Source organism: Cyclopterus lumpus, chromosome 13 (assembly GCF_009769545.1).
Source record: "Cyclopterus lumpus isolate fCycLum1 chromosome 13, fCycLum1.pri, whole genome shotgun sequence".
In the NCBI taxonomy this organism is placed as follows: Eukaryota; Metazoa; Chordata; class Actinopteri; order Perciformes; family Cyclopteridae; genus Cyclopterus; species Cyclopterus lumpus.
Window position 1 is genome coordinate 5,059,346 of NC_046978.1, and position 22,102 is coordinate 5,081,447.

The 22,102-nt window shown below is 41.4% G+C and overlaps 3 protein-coding genes across 6 annotated transcripts in view; all 3 read left to right on the plus strand.

Annotated features, from left to right (window-relative positions):
• The window catches only part of ppp1r37 (protein phosphatase 1, regulatory subunit 37), a 37,170-nt gene extending 31,202 nt beyond the window's left edge, over positions 1-5,968 (plus strand). The window contains exons 9-14 of one of the 4 annotated variants that reach the window (XR_004610685.1): positions 34-175; positions 266-432; positions 1,404-3,135; positions 3,256-3,341; positions 4,014-4,606; positions 5,543-5,968. Coding sequence is in view for 3 of the 4 variants with exons in the window: in XM_034547921.1 (XP_034403812.1) it covers positions 34-175; positions 266-432; positions 1,404-3,135; positions 3,256-3,332 (2,118 nt within the window). In the remaining variant the exon portion in view is untranslated. Of the gene's footprint in view, positions 1-33; positions 176-265; positions 433-1,403; positions 3,136-3,255; positions 3,342-4,013 lie in introns of all 4 variants that reach the window. The other 3 variants (XM_034547921.1, XM_034547922.1, XM_034547923.1) reach the window with 3 other exon arrangements.
• Positions 5,969-10,849: 4,881 nt separating this feature from the next.
• LOC117741915 (zinc transporter 1) lies at positions 10,850-13,932 on the plus strand. Its single transcript, XM_034549179.1, has 5 exons — positions 10,850-11,438; positions 12,153-12,482; positions 12,705-12,946; positions 13,121-13,308; positions 13,624-13,932. The coding sequence occupies exons 1-5, from the start codon at positions 10,850-10,852 to the stop codon at positions 13,928-13,930; spliced, it is 1,656 nt and encodes a 551-aa protein (XP_034405070.1). The 3' UTR covers positions 13,931-13,932.
• Positions 13,933-15,841: 1,909 nt separating this feature from the next.
• Positions 15,842-18,716, plus strand: mrpl28 (mitochondrial ribosomal protein L28). Its single transcript, XM_034548445.1, has 6 exons — positions 15,842-15,968; positions 16,708-17,017; positions 17,440-17,592; positions 17,677-17,811; positions 17,970-18,056; positions 18,343-18,716. The coding sequence occupies exons 2-6, from the start codon at positions 16,733-16,735 to the stop codon at positions 18,433-18,435; spliced, it is 753 nt and encodes a 250-aa protein (XP_034404336.1). The 5' UTR covers positions 15,842-15,968; positions 16,708-16,732; the 3' UTR covers positions 18,436-18,716.
• The last annotated feature ends 3,386 nt before the right edge of the window (positions 18,717-22,102 follow it).

Below are 22,102 nucleotides of genomic sequence, written 5' to 3' on the forward strand. Positions count from 1 at the left end.
TCAATAGCTCTGTTTTTTCTCTGCCCCCCTCAGCCATGCACCCAGAGTCTGGAGACTCTGAATCTCGGCCATAACTCTTTGGGTAATGAAGGGGTCCACAAGCTGAAGGACGGACTGATTACCAACCGCTCTGTGCTCAGACTGGGCCTCGCTTCCATCAAACTGTGCTGCGAAGGTGGGACTTAGTGCAGTTTTTGTGGACAATTTTTAGCTGTCTTGCTTTCTTTTTTGACTTTCTTGTTTCTTCTTTTTCTCTGTGCTATAGGAGCTGTGGCTGTGGCTGAATTTATTGCTGAGAGCCCCAGACTGCTGCGTCTAGACCTACGAGAGAATGAGATCAAGACAGGTGGACTGATGGCCCTGTCACTCGCCCTAAAAGTCAACACCTCTCTGCTGCGACTCGACCTTGACCGGGAGCCCAAAAAAGAAACCGTGAGCATGCGGACATGGCTTGGGAAGGGTTTAGAGGAGAGGAAGTAAAGGGAGGGATAATGCATGCATTTCTGTTTTCACTACCATATGTGTCTGCATAAACGTTTGTTAGCAGGGCCTGTTTAGTCAAAGCCTGATATTATTCTTCTGAGCCATAGTCCTCCATTCCTGCACTTAATTCTACTGAACATGGACTCTATAGAGAGATATTTGTTTTCACAGCCAGTATTTAGTAACGTACATATATAGACGGGACAGAAAGTCTTAATGTATGGATTAATTCATTCAGCCCAATGCACATCAGCGAGGCAGATTGTTCGGGGCTAAGTAAATCCCCAACACACCATCCTGCTGCAAATACTCAACAGCACCAAAAAGAATAGTTGAAATTAATCCTCAAAGTGCACAATGAACTCCCGTTTGAATAATGACTTTGCGTTGAACTACAGTGCCCAACTGTTTAAAGCTAAATTTATCATTTTCTATTGTTTATTTTTTTTAAGAAAATTATAATAAAACTATGTATTTATGACTGCTTTCTTTAACACGTATGCCTTCAGTAGGAATAAATAGATTTGGTGCTGAGAGCTACAGACAGGGTACAAAAGTCAGAAAGTATTGAGAGATGGACGAAAGCAACTATGAGGTTTTCAGTGGATTTGTTGACAATAACTACAATACAGAATAATACTAGCTTTAGCCTTTTATGATTTTTCGGGAAATGTTATGCCTTTTTATTAAATGTCTCACAGGGGAAAGATGAGGGAGAGAGACAGAGCGACAATAAAGGTCTCCTTAACCCGAGGGCCACCAAAGCACTCCAGCTGTAGCTTTTTAAAGAAAATAGTTTTTTTAGATAAAGATAATATTACTGACAAACTGCAGCCTTAAGGGTTGCTTTGATTTCGTTTGATTTATTCTGATATTGTTTTCTGTTCCATGTTTGAGACATATTTGTTCATGTTTTTAAGGTGAAGAGCTTCATTGAGACCCAGCGCGCCCTGCTGGCTGAGATCCAGAATGGCTGCAAGAGGAACTTCATCCTGGCTAAGGAAAAGGAGGAAACGGAGCAGAAGATGAGGCAGTCGGCATCCATGGCTGAAATAGCCACAGAGGATGGGACCAGAGAAGAAGAGGAGGAAGAACCATTAGCAGAAGAGAAAGTGGAAATAGAGGTTACAGACGCAGAAGAAAAAGGTGAAACAACAAAGAAGGAAGAACAGTCATGCAGCCAATCACGAGAGAGCACTGAGACAAGCATTCCTCAAATGATCCTGGAGTCGGACTCAGACACTGAGGATGAGGAGGCGGAAGTGGTCACAAAGTCATCCTCCTCGTCAAACTCTTCCACTCGGTTTAACCAGACTAATCCTCAAACCCATACAGGGGTTGCACAGCCTCTGCTCAGTGCCTCATGCACGTCCTCACTCCCGTCTGCCTCACCTGCTGGCGGGCCGAGTGCCATCTCCGTCATCACCGTTACAGAATCCACAGTGCCTCCAGGTACCCCGCCATCTCCTGGTCGCTGTATATCTGTCTCTAGTCCAGGGAGGGGTCACAAGATCTTCATGGTAACTCGGGTGGAGAGCCCCCCTGAGCAGCAGCAGCAGCAGCAGCAGCAGCTACAAATCCAAAGGGGTTTACCTGGAGCTCCCAGCCATGGTAAAGAGGCCTCAAAGAAGCCTGGAGGAGGGAACACCCCCCCGACACAGCAGACACAGCCACCGCCCTCATCTCAAACAGCTACACAAACACAACTAACACAAGAAGACGTGAAGGTGAGCTCACCTGCTCCGTCAACTGACCCTAAACTCACAGAGCAGAATCCTGTAGCACACTTGGAGTCTCCACTAAATACTCCACTAGCGCCACAGTCTACAAGGCAACCCACAGAGGATGTGAGCGCGAGCACTTTAGAAGTGACAGATACAAGTCAACAAGCACCAGCCATGCCTTCAAATTCCTCGTCAGTGCAGGCTGCAGCATTTCAGCTCACTGAGGAGGTAATGGAGAGCATTAAAAGCCCCCAATTTGAGCTCACTTGTGTAGAAGAAAAGAAGGAAGGAGAGGAGGAGGAGGAGGAGGAGGAGAGTCATATAGAAGATAAGAGACAGGTGAGCACAGACGAAGGGTGTAAACTGTTAGGTGAACTGAGTCAAACCCACACTACTTCAATCCCTGCGGTACAAACGCAGCAGCAGCCGTTACCATCTGCTCTTGAAAACCTACAGGATGAGCTAGTATCCGCATCCGCGCAGACTCAGGTGGAGAACCAAACCGAGGAAGAAAAAGAGGATCTACTTCCACAGGAAAAGCAGGATGCACCAGCCGACTTGTCGGAAATTGAAAAACAGCCAACCCAAGATGAACCATGTCCAAAGCAGCAAACAGAGGCAGATGAGCAGGCAGTAGAGCCTGTTCTCTCTGTCCATACTGATAAACAGGAACCATCTGTTGCTCAGGAGTTAAATCCTCGAGCAGAGGAAGTCTCAAAGAGTCCCGAACCTGCCACAACAGAGTCTGTGTCCCCAGTCAAAGACGAGGATTCACCCGATGAGAGCTCTGCAGACGAGGACGAGTGTTTTGCCGAGGCTCCGGAGGAGATCATTGGTTCAGCGCTACCCAACGGCCTGAAGCCTGAGTTCTCCCTCCATCTTCTCGATGCTGAAAGCTCCAAGCCAGGCAGCTGTGTGATGGAGCACGGTGAGGCGCTGTAATCACTGATCTCTGCTGTTCTTTCGATTTTAAATAAAGTGCCATGTACAGTCGGTTTTAGGTCTAAATATCCTGTTTGATAATGTGTGCTGTGTGTCACTTGTGTAGTGAGTGTCAGCTGTGGACTAGACCTGGAGGAGCTGCTGCTAGAAGCCAGTTTGGAGACGGGTAGAGGGGCACCATGAGGATGTAAGGTAAATATTTATCTATACGCATGTTCAATACAGCAAAATCAATCACACGTTGACATGCATTAAAAATCTCTTTTAGTGACTTCATGCTGAACTGTCTGAATAAAAAATGTCATCAAATAAAACCTAATTTAAACAATAAAAGTAATCTCTTCCTTCCTATAATTGAACCCTTATTCTTTATTTTAATAATACCTCAATAATACCTCATTAGTTGGTAGTTCACAATGTAGTTTGGTCATGACACCCTTACCAGAAATACTAAATATGGGTCCAACAGGGAGAGAAAACGGTTGTCTTTTGTTACAACCTGTCTGAGCAGCATTGGGTTTTTTTCTACAATTAGTCAGTTTTCTGCTGACAATGCACAACTACAGTGATTCTCTGTTGCCCTTTTGAACGTTGTCTAAATGCAATAAACACACACTGAAGGAAGCGATGCTGCTGCAGCCGGCGTAGACGAGGTTCAAGGCCGGCAGTTTAGGTTTGCATGTATTTGTGCAGCCAAAGTAGCATTTTAGTGGCACAAAAAGTGCTGTAATGGCTTCAGACTACGCCGTGTGCACACGGTGAGCTACGTGGTTTTATCAGAAGACTTGATTGATAATTAGGTTGCTTTTACAAATGTTCTGTCCTACATTCAGTAATGATGTATCACCTCTCTTACTTCAACAGGGACCATGAGGACTCCGTTTGTCTGGCTCTACTACGTGACTGGTTGCCCTACAATGTTTTTGTTGTTTCTTTGACTTTACCACCGACACAACCTTTCCTTAAAGGAGCTGGTGTGACAGTTGAAGCTCTCTGAAAATATAAGCAAATTATGGAAAGATAATAGGACTAAATTAACTCCTGGAGCGTTGCTGTGACAAATAAGGAACCCTCGACATCCACATCCCATTAACCACTGAGACACACATACATATGCACATTATGAGGAAGAGAAAGAAAATCACCATGTTATCACTACATTTTGTTAAATCTGCAATCTTTCCACACAAGCAGCCGCCTGCAAGTGAGAAAGAAGAGCGCTGGGGGATGAAACACTAACCAAAGACAGAACACAGACCTTTCCCTCTTGTTGCGCTCTTGTGTAGATTTCCACTGTAGTTGGGGAAATATCAATTTAATTTTGTTTCTTGTTTTTTTCAGAAAATACATACACAAAAGACATAACGGTGATAATAAGAATAGCGTGGTTCACAAAATAATGGTGACGGACCCTGCTAAGCGCATGCTGGCTTCAAACACTAGTTCTGGAGGTGGAAGTAGGTCACTGTCAAATGCTTTTATATCTGAGGAAGCTGAAGATGTTAACGTGTCTGTTTAAATGTCAATGTTTTATGTCTGTGTACCCACTCCCGACCATTTTTTACCTTCGAGGGGCCAAGCTCTTAAGGGACCTCTTCCAAAGTGACCTCCCTCTTTGTCTGTTTTCTCTTCCTCCGCTCACTTTGGCCCCTCAGGAATCAGCGTCCCCCTCCGATCGGTCTCCTCAGATCTGATGTGGAGGAGCTGTAACTGTCTCCACTTGCCTTTCAAACACTTTTTGAAAGTGACAGTCGTTAATTTTGCTTTCAGCTGAAAAAGACAGAACTTGCGATTGTTGGAAAGCAAGATGTCTGCATTTGGGTTATTTACATCTTTTTTTCCTTGATTCTCTGCAACTTTCAGACACTATTATTGCTTAGTTCGACCAGTCATTGTTGTGTTAAACTCTTTCAAGATAAGCAGCTCGGTGTCTGTCGTCATCTCTTCCACTGGTACTTTATGCCATTACCGCTCCAGCTCATCATTCATGTTGCCTTCAAAACTTACCACTTCAGATTTGGTCCTTTTTTTGTTTGGGCTGCTTTGAGAAATTCGTTATTTTCTATTTATTTTATAGCTTTATGAGACTTTTCTGATCCATTTTCCCATTTTCTTCTTCACCCCATCATCATTTTATCTTTTCTTTTCCATTTTGGGGGTTGCTTTTAAAGATTAACCCCATTGTGATGTATATTTCAGATTAAAACTAGAGCAAATATTTTGTTTTGTTTTTGTGGGGGTGGGGGAGGGGGGCAGTGTAATCTATGTTGGAAGGAAAGGTGAATATGATTGGATGGTTGACTGGTAGCAGTCGGGTGCAGTAATAAAAGCAAACACAAGGGAGCAGCAAAGATATTAGTTCTCATCAAAGTCCTTGTTGTTTTTAACTCTAGTCTGCTGGGTGACGCTGTGGCCACAAGGGGGCGCTGTGGGCCGTGTTGTTTCCCACAGAGTTTACAGCCATAAAGGAGCACACTGCAGGAGCTGATGTCCGCGCTCAAATCCAACTCCGGTCTTGAATTTTCCAGATCAAGAACTTGAGCAAGAAACTTTACATGAACTTCATGCATGTTCGTGAAAAGAGTTGCTTTGTATTAGTCGAGGCAGGTGTGTTTGTTTCTTTTCTTAATTAAAAGGAGCAGCATTCAACCTTCCTGCTCCTCTTCACCCAACGGATAGTTTGCCCCCACTGTTTGTTATGCTTTCATTTTTAGAAATTTGTAATAATAATTTGTTAACTTAATTGAAAAGTGCTGGTAATCACAAAGATATGTATGAAATGTGTTCCTCTCAAATAAATGCATGTAATGACTAAATGATATGACTGAATGTTAATGTCTGAACTGAGAACATGTGAGCAGATCAAGTTTGGTTGGGATTGTTGGATACAGCTGGTGACTTATGTGATCTTTGAAACCTCTGCTAAATGTTTTGCAGTAGTCAATATATCACTTCTCTAAAAACAGTACTAGTTAAAAAGTACAGTCTATTAAAAGGTGGGTTTTTATTTTCACTTTCTGTTGATACCAAAATTAGCAACAATCTGCTGTGTTCCGTCTGGACGTATGAAACGTTTCAGTCTGTAGTGTAGTTTTAGTATATTGTTATCATTAGTGTCACGTTGGTTGTATTCCAGAATTTTAGGAAAATCAAGTTTCTCGGTCAAAATTGCAACTTTGATGTTGAATATATTTTCTAAGTTTCCTATCCTGTCCATTATTTAATTGTTCATGTATCTGTCGCATGCTATATCTGTTGAAAAATCATTCCTGTAAAGTACAAACAAATATTTTTGATGACTCATCTTGAACCCTTGGTGGATACATTATTGTATCCAATCAATTGTAAGTTGGGGTGATCGGACAAACCCGGCCATCAAATATGGCGTAAATAAAACAAACCGTTAGCATTTAGGATGGCGAAACCTTTGTTCCAGAGAATGTGACCGTTTGTCTTGGAGGCCAGGGACCTAAACAAGAAGGATCACAGAGGGACACTTACACACTTCTCCCCCATAAAGACTACTGCATTGCCTTGTTGTCAGTTGTAGTTTGTTTGTTTGGCAGCCAGCAGGCAAATTCCACCCTAATTTACAGAATTGTTTTTAATTTAAAACATTTTGAAACCTCCCTTTTTTTTCTTTCTTTTTTTTTTGCTGGTCAGTCCTACATTTCTGGGGATCCCACAATGCCTTGCAAATTGATTTGCTCATGTTCACATTAAAAAAAGAGCTTTGCGTTGTGCCTTTCTAAGCGGGTCTTTCCCCTCATGACACGGTCGGACCCAAATTCACCCGTCGTGGCATTCCCTTCAACATTGGCTCACGCTATTAGCATGACTGAAGAGAAATACATGATAAATATTCAAAATCAACATCTATTTCCAAAAGGAAGATTTACAGGATTACACATGGAAAGAAAAAATATGCTTCAGCAACCCTAAAATCTTCTCTTTTTTTCAGAAGCTCCTCTAATATTGTGTGTCTTGCAATGCATTTTGAATAATGTGTATGTCTTTCACGCCCTTCTGTCTCATGGAGTGAGGTGTATGATGGTGGGGGTCGAGCGGGGTGGGAGCTCTGCTCTGTGTGAGGAATTCCACACTGCACTAATCCACTCCCCCAATAATGCTTTAATAATACAGAGCTGTGAGACTTTATTTTACACCCAGAAAATAAAGGTCTCTCTCTATAGTGTGAATATTGGAAGTGTGTGTATAGAGCAATGGTTATTGTAGGCATTTACAAGAATGTTGTGCAATCCTACAGTCATTTTTAAGCTCTCGCAAATCATCCAACCAAAAGTGTCCGTTTCATATCCCAGTGAGTTGAGTCGGTGCCGAGAAACATTGTGACACGCGGGGATAAAGGTCTGGCTTCTCCAACCTCCACATGAGCACCGCAGGGGTTCGGTTTCATTGCATCTTTGGGGTACCTGTAACATTCTGGTGAAAATAAAACATTTCCTGATGTTCTGTGTGCCTCTTGTTCCTGTTCACGACTAATCATGTGTTCAGAGAACCTCCTCACTGTCTCTGTCCAGGTCGATATGAAACAGGGATTGAGCACCGCGGGGTGAACAGTTGAAGAGTCGATGTGAAGTCGTCCTGTGAAAACGTTTCGTTAGATCCACGGACAGATTCATTCCCTCAGTCTGGGCAACAAGAAGCTGAGCCTGATTTGATATACTGAGGTGTGCATGTTTTTCTGCAGGGAGTCAAATGGACCACAACAATCGTCAATGTTGTGTTTTTATATTGTTCCGTTGCCTCCAAGTGGACAAATAATTCAATTATAGCAGCTTTAAAGAAATCCTCCAAAGATAAAGGAGCAGGCAGTAAGTAAAAGCCAGCTTTGGGTGCAACAGGTTGAGCCAAGCTGCCGGGTCTCTCTCTCTCAGGAATGTGCTGGCATGCTGGTGGAACAGTAGGATTTATCCGTGGTGTCAACCCGTATCTGGCCTGTTGATTCGCAGTCCAGTGGACTGCAACAGAGCAGGCTGACGGGACTGATGCATCATCTGTGGGTTTACCAGTGCTGAGATGCATGAGAGGGATAGCAGTCTGAATCGTCCCATTTCTTGCGGGTGTGAATACATGTTTTTCCACAAATCTATACCAGCTATTCCATACATTTCCACTTTAAGCAGCTTTCAAGTGAGAATATAATTATCAAACGAGGAGTTGTTCTTCCTCCTACAAACAGTTGATATGAGCAATAAAATGTGCTGTTTCACTCTGTAGCCTGTACTTGGGGGTTTTGCTTATAGTCTGGTATGACCATTAGCTTACGTGGCTAATGTTATATACATGTTAAAGGTTCTACGACATTCAGGACCACGAGGACCACTACTGCAGGGACAGCGGAGCACGTTCTCCAACAGACGCTGTCACCAGGACAGAAACAGAAGAACATTCCTGCCCAATTAGACTTTATAATAAATCAACATCAATAGCACCGCTTTCACTTTATATACTTTACATACACAGATACAGTCTATACACTTTGCATTTCATTTTCTTAAATGTAATATGTCCTGCTCTGCTATTTTATTGTTTTGTATATATTGTGCATTTTTTCATACTTAATATTAATATTTGTATGTTTACTCTGTAACTTTGCTTGCTGTTGCTACAAACAAATTCCCCCCAGGGGATGACTAAAGTGTATATATATATATATATATATATATATATATATATATATATATATATATATATATATATATATATGTATGTGTGTATATGTATATGTGTGTGTATATATATATGTCCCACTGGACAGGTTCTGTTGGTGCTCGCCACCTGAACCATCAGGTGCTTCATTCTCTGCTCAGCACGCCATTCATCTGTATCTTTACATAGAAAATAGTTGTTTACGGCTATATCAATGTTCAAAATCTCATATGTAGCTCCTTTAAAGTCATGTTGTACTCCTATTGAACAATATGTGCAAAACAAGATTACAAAAACACTTTTCTGTCTTTTTTTAATTGTATTTGTATTGCTGTACAACAAAATGTTTCTAAAATACATTACCCAGCCAAGCTGTAATTGTTCGTATATCTGCATATTCATTGCCATGGACGATACACACCCCTTTTTTTAAACTTGGTACCCAGACTAGAGATGGGTGTCCTTTACACAATGATTATATCTAGTCTTGAAGTGATACTGATAACAATAGAGTACTTCATTTGAAGCCATGTTGATCTCCTTCATTCCGTCCTTAAAATGTCACCATACATCATTGGTCGGGCGCCATAGGTGTATACAGTCTATTAAAGCCATATTGTCCAACGTTATGGACCTGCCACGACTGGACTTCACCGCTCCCCGGTATGAGGAGCTGCTAGTGGGGAACACGTTGATTGGCTGTGAGCCATACAGAGTATAAGACTACAAAAAGGTTTAGGAAGGTCGAGACTACTTGAATTATTTTTCGTCGGTACCTTAAAGTTCGTCGGTACCGAGCCCTAACTCTGGCTCTGGTCGGGGCTCTTTTTTTCAGACCTAACCTTATAATCCGGTTATGTAATCCTAAAATACAATGGGGATTTAATTCGTGCAAATTAGCTTCAGTGGATTTGCTCCGTGGGTGAAGGCTGGGTGGGCTCTGTGATCGTCCAGCGAAGAGCTGAGGAGGGAACGCAAACAGGGATGACTGAGGAGAGGACGGTACACACACACACACACACACACACACGGCTCACATGACTGTGATTAGCGCAGCGCAGTGTGGTGGGACAGAGATGGTGAGCAAGATGAATTACATTTGTCGGATTTAGGCGCACACATCACATCCAAGAACTCCACTTTTTTATTGCCGGCTGAGGGTCCTCCGCTTTTCTGGGGTAATTCAACTTTATACTAAACAGAAAAACATTTACATTTATTGCATTTGTCTTAAATTTGGATTCCCCAGTTATGCTTGAGCAAATAGTTTGCTGTGTGTTAAATGTACACGACTGAGCAGTGGCGGAAGAAATGTTCAGATATTAGTAAAACTACTTAAATCCAATTACCAAAAGTAATTATTATGCATATGTCAATTTCAGAACAATATATTATATTTCTGGATAATTACTGATGCATTATCGATACTTTAATGTTTCATATGGTAACGGTGGGGTGGATCAATATCGTTTTATCTTCACCTATAAATACATGTATTTGTTAGTTATATTTTGCATTATTAATCTCAATCTGAAAACTAACTTTTATCTCAAGTAATCAAATCACTGTCGTTGAGTAAAAAGTTGCATCTGAAATGATGGACTATTTGTATAAAGTTTCAGAAAATTAAAGTAAAGTGCCTTAAATTGTACAGGAGTGAATAACTGAAGCACGCTGGCGTAATTAATTTTGAATTAATATTAAAAGCAGTGATGGAAAGTACCAATGTTTCTATAATTAAATAAATGTTTTTTTTATTTTAGCGCATTTACATACATTTTTTTTTTTTTAGAATGACCATTATATAGAATTTGCAAGGTGGAGGTTGAGAACAGGTGTGTGTATGTGTGTGCGTGTGTGTATGTGCGTGTGCGTGTGTGTGTGTGTGTGTGTGTGTGTGTGTGCGCGCGTGCGTGCGCTGCTGGCTGGCTGGATTGGTATTGGGCGGGCGGGCGTGCGGGCGGGCGTGTGTGCGTGTGAGAGTATACAAAGTATTCTAGTGTGGCTTTATCCTCTCAGTTGCAGGTATGAGGGTGCTACACTGGTGCATGCTGGGAGTGACCATCCTGCTGCTGGTCTGCGAGGTCACCATCAGCCAGCTGTGCAAGTCCCTCATCACCTTAGTAGATGGTTTCCACACGCTCTTCGTCCTCTTGCGCATGGCTCTTCCTCCTCCTCAAACGACAAGCATTAAAAAGTCAACGCTCCCCTCTTTGGATTCCTCCACATCTCCTCCACATGCGTCCTCCTCTTCTTCAGCAGTGCTGCCCTCCATCCTGCCTGTACAGTCCTCCATTAAATCTCCACCTGGGACCCGGGCTGAGGGGCCTCCGGACTGTGGCGTGTCCTTCACCAGCAGCAGGATTCAGCCTGTGGGAGCGTTCATTTCTGCTCTCCTCCTGACCTTTCTGTGTCTCTCCTACTTCATGGAAATCATCAGCTTTTCCCTGGAGCCACACACAGTGCAGCGCCCCCTGCTGCTGGTGGTGGTCGGAGCTGTCAGTCTGCTTCATAAGTTGCTGGTGGTCCGGCTGAACTGGGATCAGCTGCAGAAGGAAAGGGCCAAAGCAAGCAAGCAGCTGAAGACCGAGTCTCACCTTGAAGAGAACCACAAAGGTAACATCAGCTACAGGTTACATTGTCACTTTGACAGCATGAAGCACAAATATACATGAAGATTTGTTTTAAATGTGTAATATGGCATAATTATTTAGGCTGTAATTAAGAGTAACAGTCAGTTAAATTTAAAATGCCTAAATATTAGTTATACGCCATTAATGAGACATTTTGGTTTGCTAGGTTCTGGTCGGTGTTGCCCTCCTCCCAGTTTTCAGTTTGGATGCTAAGTTACCGTAATGCTAGCTGAAGCTTCTACCATGCAGACATGAGAACGGTATTGATCCTCATGGGACAGCCAGTTCCTACAAATGTAAATCTGATCAATCTAATCTGAGATACAATAGTTAGTTGTTCAATGATGACCACACCCTTAACTGTTATAAGGATTTTAAAGTCCAATGACATGTAAAACAAATTACTGCAATTCTGGTGGGTGAAATTAATTAATTTTGGAGAATGTGGAATGTGTGACAGATCACAATGATGCATGAGGCTTATTAAAAATATCGCTGCGGCGCGGCGATGTGAAAGCATATTTGTAATGGCATTATGTACAAATATTTTATTAAAGAATAATTAGTGTGCCTGTCCAGGTGATGCTAGTGTACAGACATATTTCGCTTTGAAGTATTTGCCAAGTGTATACTCAGGTGTAAGGAGCATCAAACAGTGCCCATGTTTGTTTTTCATTCCTCTGTTCGACTCCCACAGTCTTGGCTGCAGAGGAAACCAAAGGCCGGCCTGAGCCGTGGCGAGTCCTGGATGATGTTCGCCATGTCCAATCTGTCGTGGACCACTCGCTCCACAATGGGGCGCTTGTCCTCTGCAACCCGGGAACCTCGAGCGTCCCTGACACCGACTCTCAAACTGCCCGACAACAGCCATTCCTCCTCCGTGCAGCAGCTCAACGGGACAGCAGGGACAGTGAGGCAGGCGGTCGGGTTGCAGAGTTGAAGGTTTGCCAGTGTGAGAGTCGTTCAGTTGACACCACAGAGGCTTCCAAAGACGACGCCTGCATGGGACATCTTGGTAAGAGAGCTTGTCACCTGTCACCTTTCTCACTTTAGTGTCCTGAAAAGGAGCCACACGAGAATCAAATGTACATATTTAAATATCTGGTTTTCATATGTGACCAAATGAGATTACCTATTTGTTACGGGTGAGGTGGGTTTTTTCAGTTGAAAGTTTTGTTGTACATATCTGAAGATCATCTTTTACTGTTTTCTCTGTATTCAGACAGTAAAAATGCATCTAATACCAAAGTGTACAAGTCATCACATCACATGACTGTACCAAGCATCCAGAGGCCAGTCGGTCTCCTGTCCTTCGTCCTCGTCGTGCAGGGCCTCTGCACCTCTCTGCTGGCTCTGTTCAACAGCCTGGTGATGCTGCTGGTCGGCCCACAGTTCCTCCACAGCTCGGGAACCTGTGGCCTGCTGATCTACATGGATCCTGTTCTCTCCCTACTGGCTGTGATTATGCTGATTGCCACAGCTGCACCACAGGTCTGTGTGTTTATGGCATGCCTTTTAGTTTAAATGTTGCTTTTAAGCATTTAGCTGAAGTTCTTATGAAGACCGAATTGGGAATCAAACCCACTGATAAGAATAATACATTTGTGCTGCAGCTGTATCCAAACCTGCACTGACTGTCGTTTTGTCACCGGTAAACCTCTCCAGGTGCACAGGTATGGACTTCTGCTGCTACAGGCCACGCCTCCACACATTTTCGCATCTGATCTTGGACAAAGGATTACGAGTGTCCCTGGGGTGCAGGCTGTGCACAACCTTCACATCTGGCAGTTAACTGACTCATTCATGGTGGCCTCTGTCCATGTACATTGCCATGCTGGGTTTCCAATGCACAGGTGAAGTGGGAAAGCAATTTGGCTTCTGTGTCTAGGGGGTTTTAACAACAGTTTATTTGTAGCTAGGGTTATGACAATGACTGGTATAGTTTGATTAAATGTTCAACTGTTTGGGATGAGACAGACCAAATCCATCCGTTACTGAATCCATTACCTCTTATCCTGTGTGTCTGTGCATCATCACATGGGGTTGTAGACAGTCATTAATTTATTTTAGATTCTAGGGGCTGTAACTGGTTGGTTACCATAGAAATGTTTTTGTCCGGATTTAAAAACTCTATATTTCGTTAATGCAGAATCCTTTCACACATGCAGGTGTGCTGATCTGATGTCGGGGGTCACTAAGGTGCTGCAGAGTGTTGGCGTGAGCTGCTGCACCGTCCAACCAGAGTTTGCCACATGCTCTGTGTCCTCTGCAGGCAGTGAGGGGGACGCCTTACCTGTCATCCACAGAGAGGACCCCTCCCTGCCACCTCTTCTGACCTGCAGCCTCGCCTGTGGAAAGGCCTGCGCTGGTCATATGTGTTGCTCCACCCGAGAGGAGACCAGCCTGCTGGCACCACCAGCTGGAGAAACAAAGGAAGAGCCTCAGACACTGGTCATCGAGAACACCTTCCTCTGAATGGAGGAAAATAAATGAATGAATGTAGCGGTAAAAGTAATAGATGATGCGGGAAATGAACAGAGTGTAATCTCTCTTAAAATAGTGCTTGTACATTTTATGTAAATGTTATGTTAGTTTGATGACATTAACATGGTGCTGCCATAAAGTGAGGTCCTTCTTCTTTTGATGCTGCAAACCTCTGTATTCTCTGCCATGTATGTTTAAACAAATAATACTAAAGTGTGTCTTTTTTATTTTAACATAATACTAAATGTATACCAGTGTCACAGCAACCAAAGAAAGTAGAAGAACTAATAAAGATGTGTGATTTAATAGGCTATTGTATTATGAGTATCCACTTTAATACTTAAAACTTAACACATTACACCCGGTGGTTGAAAGTAACAAAGTACATTTACTCAAGTACTGTACTTTATGAACTTGAACTTTACTTCATTGTATGCCTCTTTTTCTACTCCATAAAATTTCAAACGCTCTATTGTACCTTTTTTTAAGCCAGTACACTTATTGTACAACTATAACTACTAGCTATCTTACAAATTAAGATTGAACATGTCAAACAAAAAGTTTATAAAATATTATACTGTTACATAACAGTGTAGATATAGTATAACGTATAGATTAGCTGCACCTCAACTAACTACAATATTGATGTATCACTTACATATTAATACATCACTGATAATGACCCATGCACATGGGAGCCACTCTGCATAATAGGTACTCTTAATACTTTAAATAAATGATTTTCTAAAACTACTTCCTACTTCCATAGACCATGAATAAAATGAGAAGGATTGGATCTGGGTGGTAATGTATATATTTATTTTTTGTAGCAATGTAAGCAACAAATACAGCTGCTGCGGCAAAAATGTGAAGCTGAGAGAATTAATCGGTTTACACAGAAGACGTTTTCATGGAAAACGCTGCAGGAAAGACACAGTAGCACACTAGCTGCACACCTGGTCAGCCATTATTCCTGTCATCAGTTGCACCTGTGCCGGCCTTTCCAGATTAGATTTATATCTGTGTTTAATTGTAACCCTCTGTATTTATTACTCTATGATGACGCCATGTGGCGCCACCTTTTTATTTTCAGACAGCCAATCACAACACGCCTACTTTGAATAACACAACACAGACCAGACTATGTTTTACCGTTTTGGGGTTTATTTGACAGGAATATGCTTCAGGACATCCAGTACGTGTAGCATGTGTTGGTCCTTTATATCTCAGCGCTCTGTCATGAGAGCAAACTAACATTCATTGACGACGCACCCTAACTCAAAGTAGTGTCGGTGGTAGATCGTATAAATACGATCCAGCAGCCAAGTCTAAAGTGCCCGGATGAGCCTCGGTGGTCCGGGGTGCAGGCTTCAAACCTGTAGCTGCTTAGCGGCAGAGTGGTTCAATTCCACCTTTCGGGCGTATTATAGTCACATCATACATGAGTTGTGTTTCATGCTTGTTTTAAAGGGAACATTTATTATTAGTATTTAAAAGTAATGCACTCTCGAAAATATTTTTGCGTGAGTAATTCGTAATAATTATTGCACGTTTAGCTTTTACTACATGATTTACAGCTAACGTTATTTATATTTTATACTCATGCCCAATGTGCGCAATATGTATTTTAAGATAATTTAATTCTGCAGTTTTGTTCATCGGAAACTGAGCATTCACATAAATTGAAAACACAAGATCAATGATTTTGTAAAATGGTTTGGTATTGTAAAAAGTGTATACAGTATATGTTGTAAATAAATGAAGGGTGATATCTGTGGAAGCAGAATCTACATCCGCTTTGCCAAGAAACCCACGTTGATTGACAGTGTGTGAAAACCAATCATCTTCGAGTATTTCCTGTCCACCATCCAATCAAGTTCCTCCCCGGTGGAGGCTGGCCGATCAACGCGGAAACGTGTCTGTGCAGCGGAGGCTGTGGGTGGTGTGCGTCCTTGCCCTCTGGATTTTGGGCTAACCTGGGTTGAACAACTCACTTTGTTCTCGGTTTTCACAGTTTTATCATAACCTGGTAAGGCAGACTGATGCACGTGCGCTCACCGTTGCATTAGAGATCGATGTATAGATGTGTGGTTGCCCTGTCCCAGTTAGTGTCCTGCTAACTAACGTCAGTAACGTTATGGAAGTTGTTCACTTGTGTTTCGGTCAATGTATATTTATTAATAAAGAGATAGTCTAATTGGTTTAGTTTAAACTTAACTTTACTGTCACTTTTCATGTCGGATCGTTATTTAGGAGGGTTTTTTGTCCTAAATGTGATATGTATGGCTGCAATTAGGTCTCAGTCTAGTCTTAAAACAGTATATGAAAAGTATTGGAATATATGTCGCTGGTGTCTTCAACATTTGTGTCTAATCAAAATATCATCCTCAAACTGAAGTAGACACACTGGTTGGTTACTGGGAGCTTGAACAACATTTTTAATTTATTAACTTGCATGCCAAACAATCACTGCTACCAATTGCAAGCAATTCGAAATTTCGACTTGGTAGAATGAACCCGTCAATCAAATTAGAAATACAGTTTATCTATAATAAATGTCATTGTTACTTGGTTGAATTGAAATGGCCTATTTTCTTTAACTAAATCCGAAATATCTATTGTATGAAATAATCTGTATCACTTAATAAACGGCAGTGCAACTTGCAAAACTAAGTACGGAAAGGGATTCCCGTTTCCACTCTGACTCTGAGTTATAATGCTGTGTTGTGAACTACTTTCAAATGTTTCACCCTTAATCTGTCTTTCAGATTTGACTAGAAGAGACAGTCCGTTATGCCTTTTCATAAATACTCCCCCAAAATCTGGGAGGTCCTGAAACTGAAGCAGGGCATCTACGCTCGTCTCCCCAAACACTACCTCAAGTCCCTGGAACTGAAAGATCCGACCCCTGTCCACTGGAAGCCTTTGGGAGTACAGTACCAAGCCAACCCAACAACGGGCCACAAGGAACGGGTACAGGATGTCCCGATACCGATCTTCTACCCTCCACCCTCCCAAGACGGCCTGTGGGGAGGAGAGGGCTTGATATCAGGCTTCAGATACGCCAATAATGACAAAGTGAGTACTAGTGTGTTGACATGACATAGTTATACCGTAATGCTCCAGTATAAACATCCAGCTGCTGTACGTTAACATCTGACCACTCGTTGTCAACCTCCTTCTTTTAACTTTTCAATAAACCAAAAATATCATTTTGTTTTTGTGGGAATTCAAATCAAATATTTGTAAGTGAACTCTATTAAGAATTACGTTAACAACAAACACAGACTTAACAGCACTATCATAGATATCACTATCCAGGATAGTACAGCATTATAAATTGTATGTTTACACAATCCAGCTTCAGTGAATATACATATGTTATCATTGCATGTTTAAAATATGTATTGAAATATATAAATATGTGGCACTAAAACCCAGAGGACATTTAGATTATATTTGTGTTGACACATGTCCCTCTGAATTGTGTCTCTCTGCAGATGTCCACTCGTCTGAAGAAGACCTGGAAACCACAGCTGTTCAAGAGAGAGTTGTACAGCGAGATCCTGGACCACACGTTCACCATCACAGTCACAGTCCGCACTCTGAACCTCATCGACGCTGCCTTCGGATTCGACTTCTATATTCTCAACGTAAGAAAGCGCGACCATTGTGGAACAAAATTTCATTTTCCAACTGTCTTTTTATGTGACTTATAATTATCCAACTCCTGTCAGACATCAAAGGAAGACCTGAACTCCAAGTTGGGGATGGACCTGAAGAGGGCCATGTTGCTTCGCCTGGCACGCAGGAACACAGAGCTTTACCCCTCCGAGCCCGTCAAGGGAGAGAAGGTCTACAAAAAATACAAGGTGGGTGGGGTTTGTTCAAGTCCGCTGACTGATCCTACATGTGTGGAAATGGAGTGATTCAAACCACATTGATGTTTACCAGCTGCTGTACAAGAGAAGGAGTTGTGATTAAGAAACAAATGATGTCTTTCTTTTTCTGGTTCCTTCGGTCTGAGCAGCAGTTTGAGATCCCGGAGGAGGAGGCCGAGTGGTTGGGTCTGAGCCTGGAGGAGGCCGTGGAAAAACAGAGGCAGCTGGAGCACAAGGTAACAAAGTCCTCACACACCACTGCCCGAAGCTTACCTCATTCAGCACTTGTTTCAGCCGTTTTACCTCAACAACAATACATGTGAAATGTTCCTAAATATGTTCTATTTTTTGTGAGAAAGACATTACAAATAATAGAAATTGAGTTCACATCTATATCCCACCTTAACAAAGTCACAGACCCCTAAAAGACGTGAAAATAATGTTGATTTGTTCTGATGAAGCTGTGCACAGTCCATGAGTATTCGGTCCTAACTCCGTTTTGTTCACTCTCTTGTCTCTCAGGAGCCGGAGCCTCTGTTTAAGGCCTGTGTGGAGGAGCTGGTGGAGGATCTGCACGTCCAAAAACTTTCAGAGCCACACATAGAGAATAAGTGACGGCGCAAACCGCCTGAGCGGGACAGAGGCATTCTTTTCAGGCTGAAAAAGGAAGTAGCTTGAATTGCAAGCTTCTTCAGATGGTGGTTTCACCCCGTAGAACATCCTGCAGTTTCAGCTTGTATTTTCATCTGAGAGCGACACAAATGCTTATTTATTTACCCATACATTAAAGATCCATACATAAGACATTTTAGGAATTAAGAGAAAAGCCTCCGTTAGTGTAAATACTACCTGACCAGTTAGTTGTGATATTCAAATAATAAAAGATACCCTTTTTTTCTAAAACCCTGTTTCTGCTGATCTGTTATCTCAAATAATTATTAAATCAGGTCATTTATTATTTTATCACTGCATGAATTTAGGTGAGATGACTTCGGTCTTGTAAGGTTCAACGGTTTGAGCGATGTGTTTATTTTGCTTGCTTGATAAATGTAATCCATGCAGCTCAAAGTTATTAAACGCAATTGTAAAAGTATTAATACCACATTGATGATAAAATACTAAATACGGCCATACATATTCAAGCCTGGACAAGTTGGCAAAATAACTAAGTGATAAAGTTTCTTGTTTCATTTCGTAGGGAGCGTAAATATGAGAGCGATATCAATCTTCCTAATCATGGTGGAAAATAACTAAGCGCGTTTCCTCAAATACTACGCTTAAGTAAAAGTTTAGAGGTGCTTGAATATTTCCAATTGATGGTGTTTTATATATAGTTCTTTATGGATCAAATGAAAAAATACACACATGACTTAAAACCCTCATGTGTATAAAATGTTTATAATGGCCAGACATTAACACTACAATGCTGTTTAGCAAGCAATTGTAATCGCCTAATATATGTGGTAAATAACAGAATGGAATCATTGTACTATACGATGAATTACGAATACCAACAATATATCTGTACTTTTAAATAATATTTTTAATGCAGGACTTTTACATTGTGGTATTTGTACTTTGTAAACTCTACAAATAAGCGTGTTTATTTAGGTTTCTAAAGTACACGTTAAATGTGTATTTCACTACCTTTTAAGTATGTAGTCAGGACATGTTATGTTTATGTTTATCCAGTAGATGGAGCCAAAGTGCTTTGAGTCAAATCTCCATTTAATAGAGTGAGATTATAGCCTGTTTAAATTATGATCAGTTATTTGTTTTATTAAAATCGAGTCTTAATTTAAGAACTACAGAACAAAAACAGGCAAATAAAACTGCAGTTAAATGCATCTGCCCATGAAGACCCAGTAAGCTCAGGTCCTTATATGGTGACAGACACAGAGGTATATTAAACATAAAAACAGTTGTTTCACGCCTGGTTTCGTTTTCAACCCTCTGGTCTGACAGTTGTATTGGTGTTGTGTGGTTTAGCGGTTGCAAAGTGCTATTATGGTAAGATGGGGAATCTTTACTGGTGTGGGGACTCCCGTGGGCGTTGTAACTTGGCAACAGAGGAAAAAGAGTGTAAACCTGGCCCCGGTAAACAGAAAGATTCACTCCTTATATAGATACTGGAATTACCCCATTATTGAATGTGATTAATCTACTATCAAATTTTGTGATGTTTCTCTGTCAGCAAACACAGGTTTAATTAGGCAGCTTCATCTTCACTCTCTTTAGCTAAGTAATACTTAAAGTTAAAGATGTTAGACCAAATGTTTTGTTCATCTTTACTTATCATGGTAAATCCCCTTTCCACTCCACCTTTGGCCAAATATGGATTTTTATTATTTTTAATGGTTTAATGTTTACACTCATATTTCACACTTAAGAAGAAAAAACATGTTAACTTTATGGATTGTGATGTCTTCCACCACTTTGGTCCAGACTGAAATATCTAAACAGCTGCCGGATGGATTTCCATGTAATGTGGTGCAGACATGTATGGTTCCCATACAATGAACCCCAGTGGTGTTGAAGATTCCCAGAATTTTCCTCTTGTGCCATCATTAAATTTACATTTTTGGTTTTGAAATGTCTCAACAACCACTAGATGTATTCCCATCTATATTTCAGAGGCAAATATTCTGCGTTAGTTACTAGTTACTTTGTGAATTGGGTTGAATACAAAAAATATAACCAACAAATTAATGATGTATTATTGTAGATAAAGATATACTTTGTTGATCCCTGGGGGTAAAGTCACACGTTACCCAGTAGTTATAACCATTCTGCATACTTTTTACTTTTGATACTTTAAGTATATTTGAGTCATGCAACTGAAAGTTAAACTTCCAGCTCTACACAGGTCAGGTTAAAAAAATGACTTGAGCAACCTGATTAAATCTCTTCCCATCACTATTTCTGTATCTGATTGTTTCCACCGCACAAGAGTCATCCTGCTCAGTTTCCGCTTCAGTCTCCACAAACCAGCAGACAGACGTCTGAGAGTTGAGGTTCATAACTGCAGTTTTAACGGGTATAAATACCTTTATTCAGATCCTTGACTCAAGTAAAGGTACCTCCAATTTGTACGTAATTCCACTTCTGAAGTGAATAAATGTACTTTGTTACATCCCACCACAAACATTTTATTTGTGGATACTGCTGTCGTAGAAACAAAAATCTCAGATCAACTAGAGACCATCTTGCGATGGTATCACAGGACCAAATCAGGCCTGATGCTTAAAGTGAGGTTCAAATGGCCCCTCCCCCACATCCCACCCCTTACCTCCGACCACATCCATTTTTAAACTCTGCTTTAATTTGGATCTCGACTTTACACCTGGAAAGTTGTGTGACTGCATCTTGCATGGTTGTGACGCTATTGCATTGACTAAATCTGTCCACAGCAATACAAACACAAATTTCTGGCAAATGTAAAAAACGCTTCTGTCCCTGATGACACACTAAGACTCAAGATCTGAAAACAATACCAGCACCGAGCTGTCGTGGATGGTAAAAACTAGACCTTGATACGATTAACCCTGAAGTATGCTAATACTTCCTGGAGGAGGCCGCGGAGCAAAGTGATACAAGGCAAGAATAATGTGTGAAATCAGTGTGGAGTTTCCCAGCGGCAGTGAGCCATTTATGTTTGGGTCAAGTCAAAAGAGACAGAGACAGAAAAGTAGCTCAACATCACACACCCAACAACACATGAGGTTACCAGGTGCACACGTGGAATGTTAAATATTGAAACTACTCCTCTGCCACCATTGTTTGTTTACTGATCTGCAAAAATCAGGTTGTGACGATCACCAGTGCTAAAACAAATAGTCCACAGTAGTTTTTAATCAAGCACAAATTTCTAACATTTACTGGTTTCAACTTCCCAATTGTGAGGATTTGCTACTTTTTCTATTTAAAATTGTATTTGCTTTAGCATTGTTGGTCAGAAAAACTATTACTTTGAACTCCAGGAACAGTTGGTGATAACGAATAGCTGATGATCCTATCCAAATAAATATACCTAGAAGGAACTACCACAGCAGAGATTTGTAATAAATTGCCAGGTGTTTTTATGTCCGTCTGTCAATCTGTGCGCCGATTTTGTCACCACCTCACCAGAATGTTTCTATCTAATTTCTTGGGCAAACAAGTCATTCAACATTGTCTTGTGACATTGCTGACATTTAAAGCTAAAACGTGAGAGGCAAACACACATCTACTTGTTGTGGCCAATCTTCATTCTTTTTATAAGTGAGCAAGCAGGTTAGTGCTG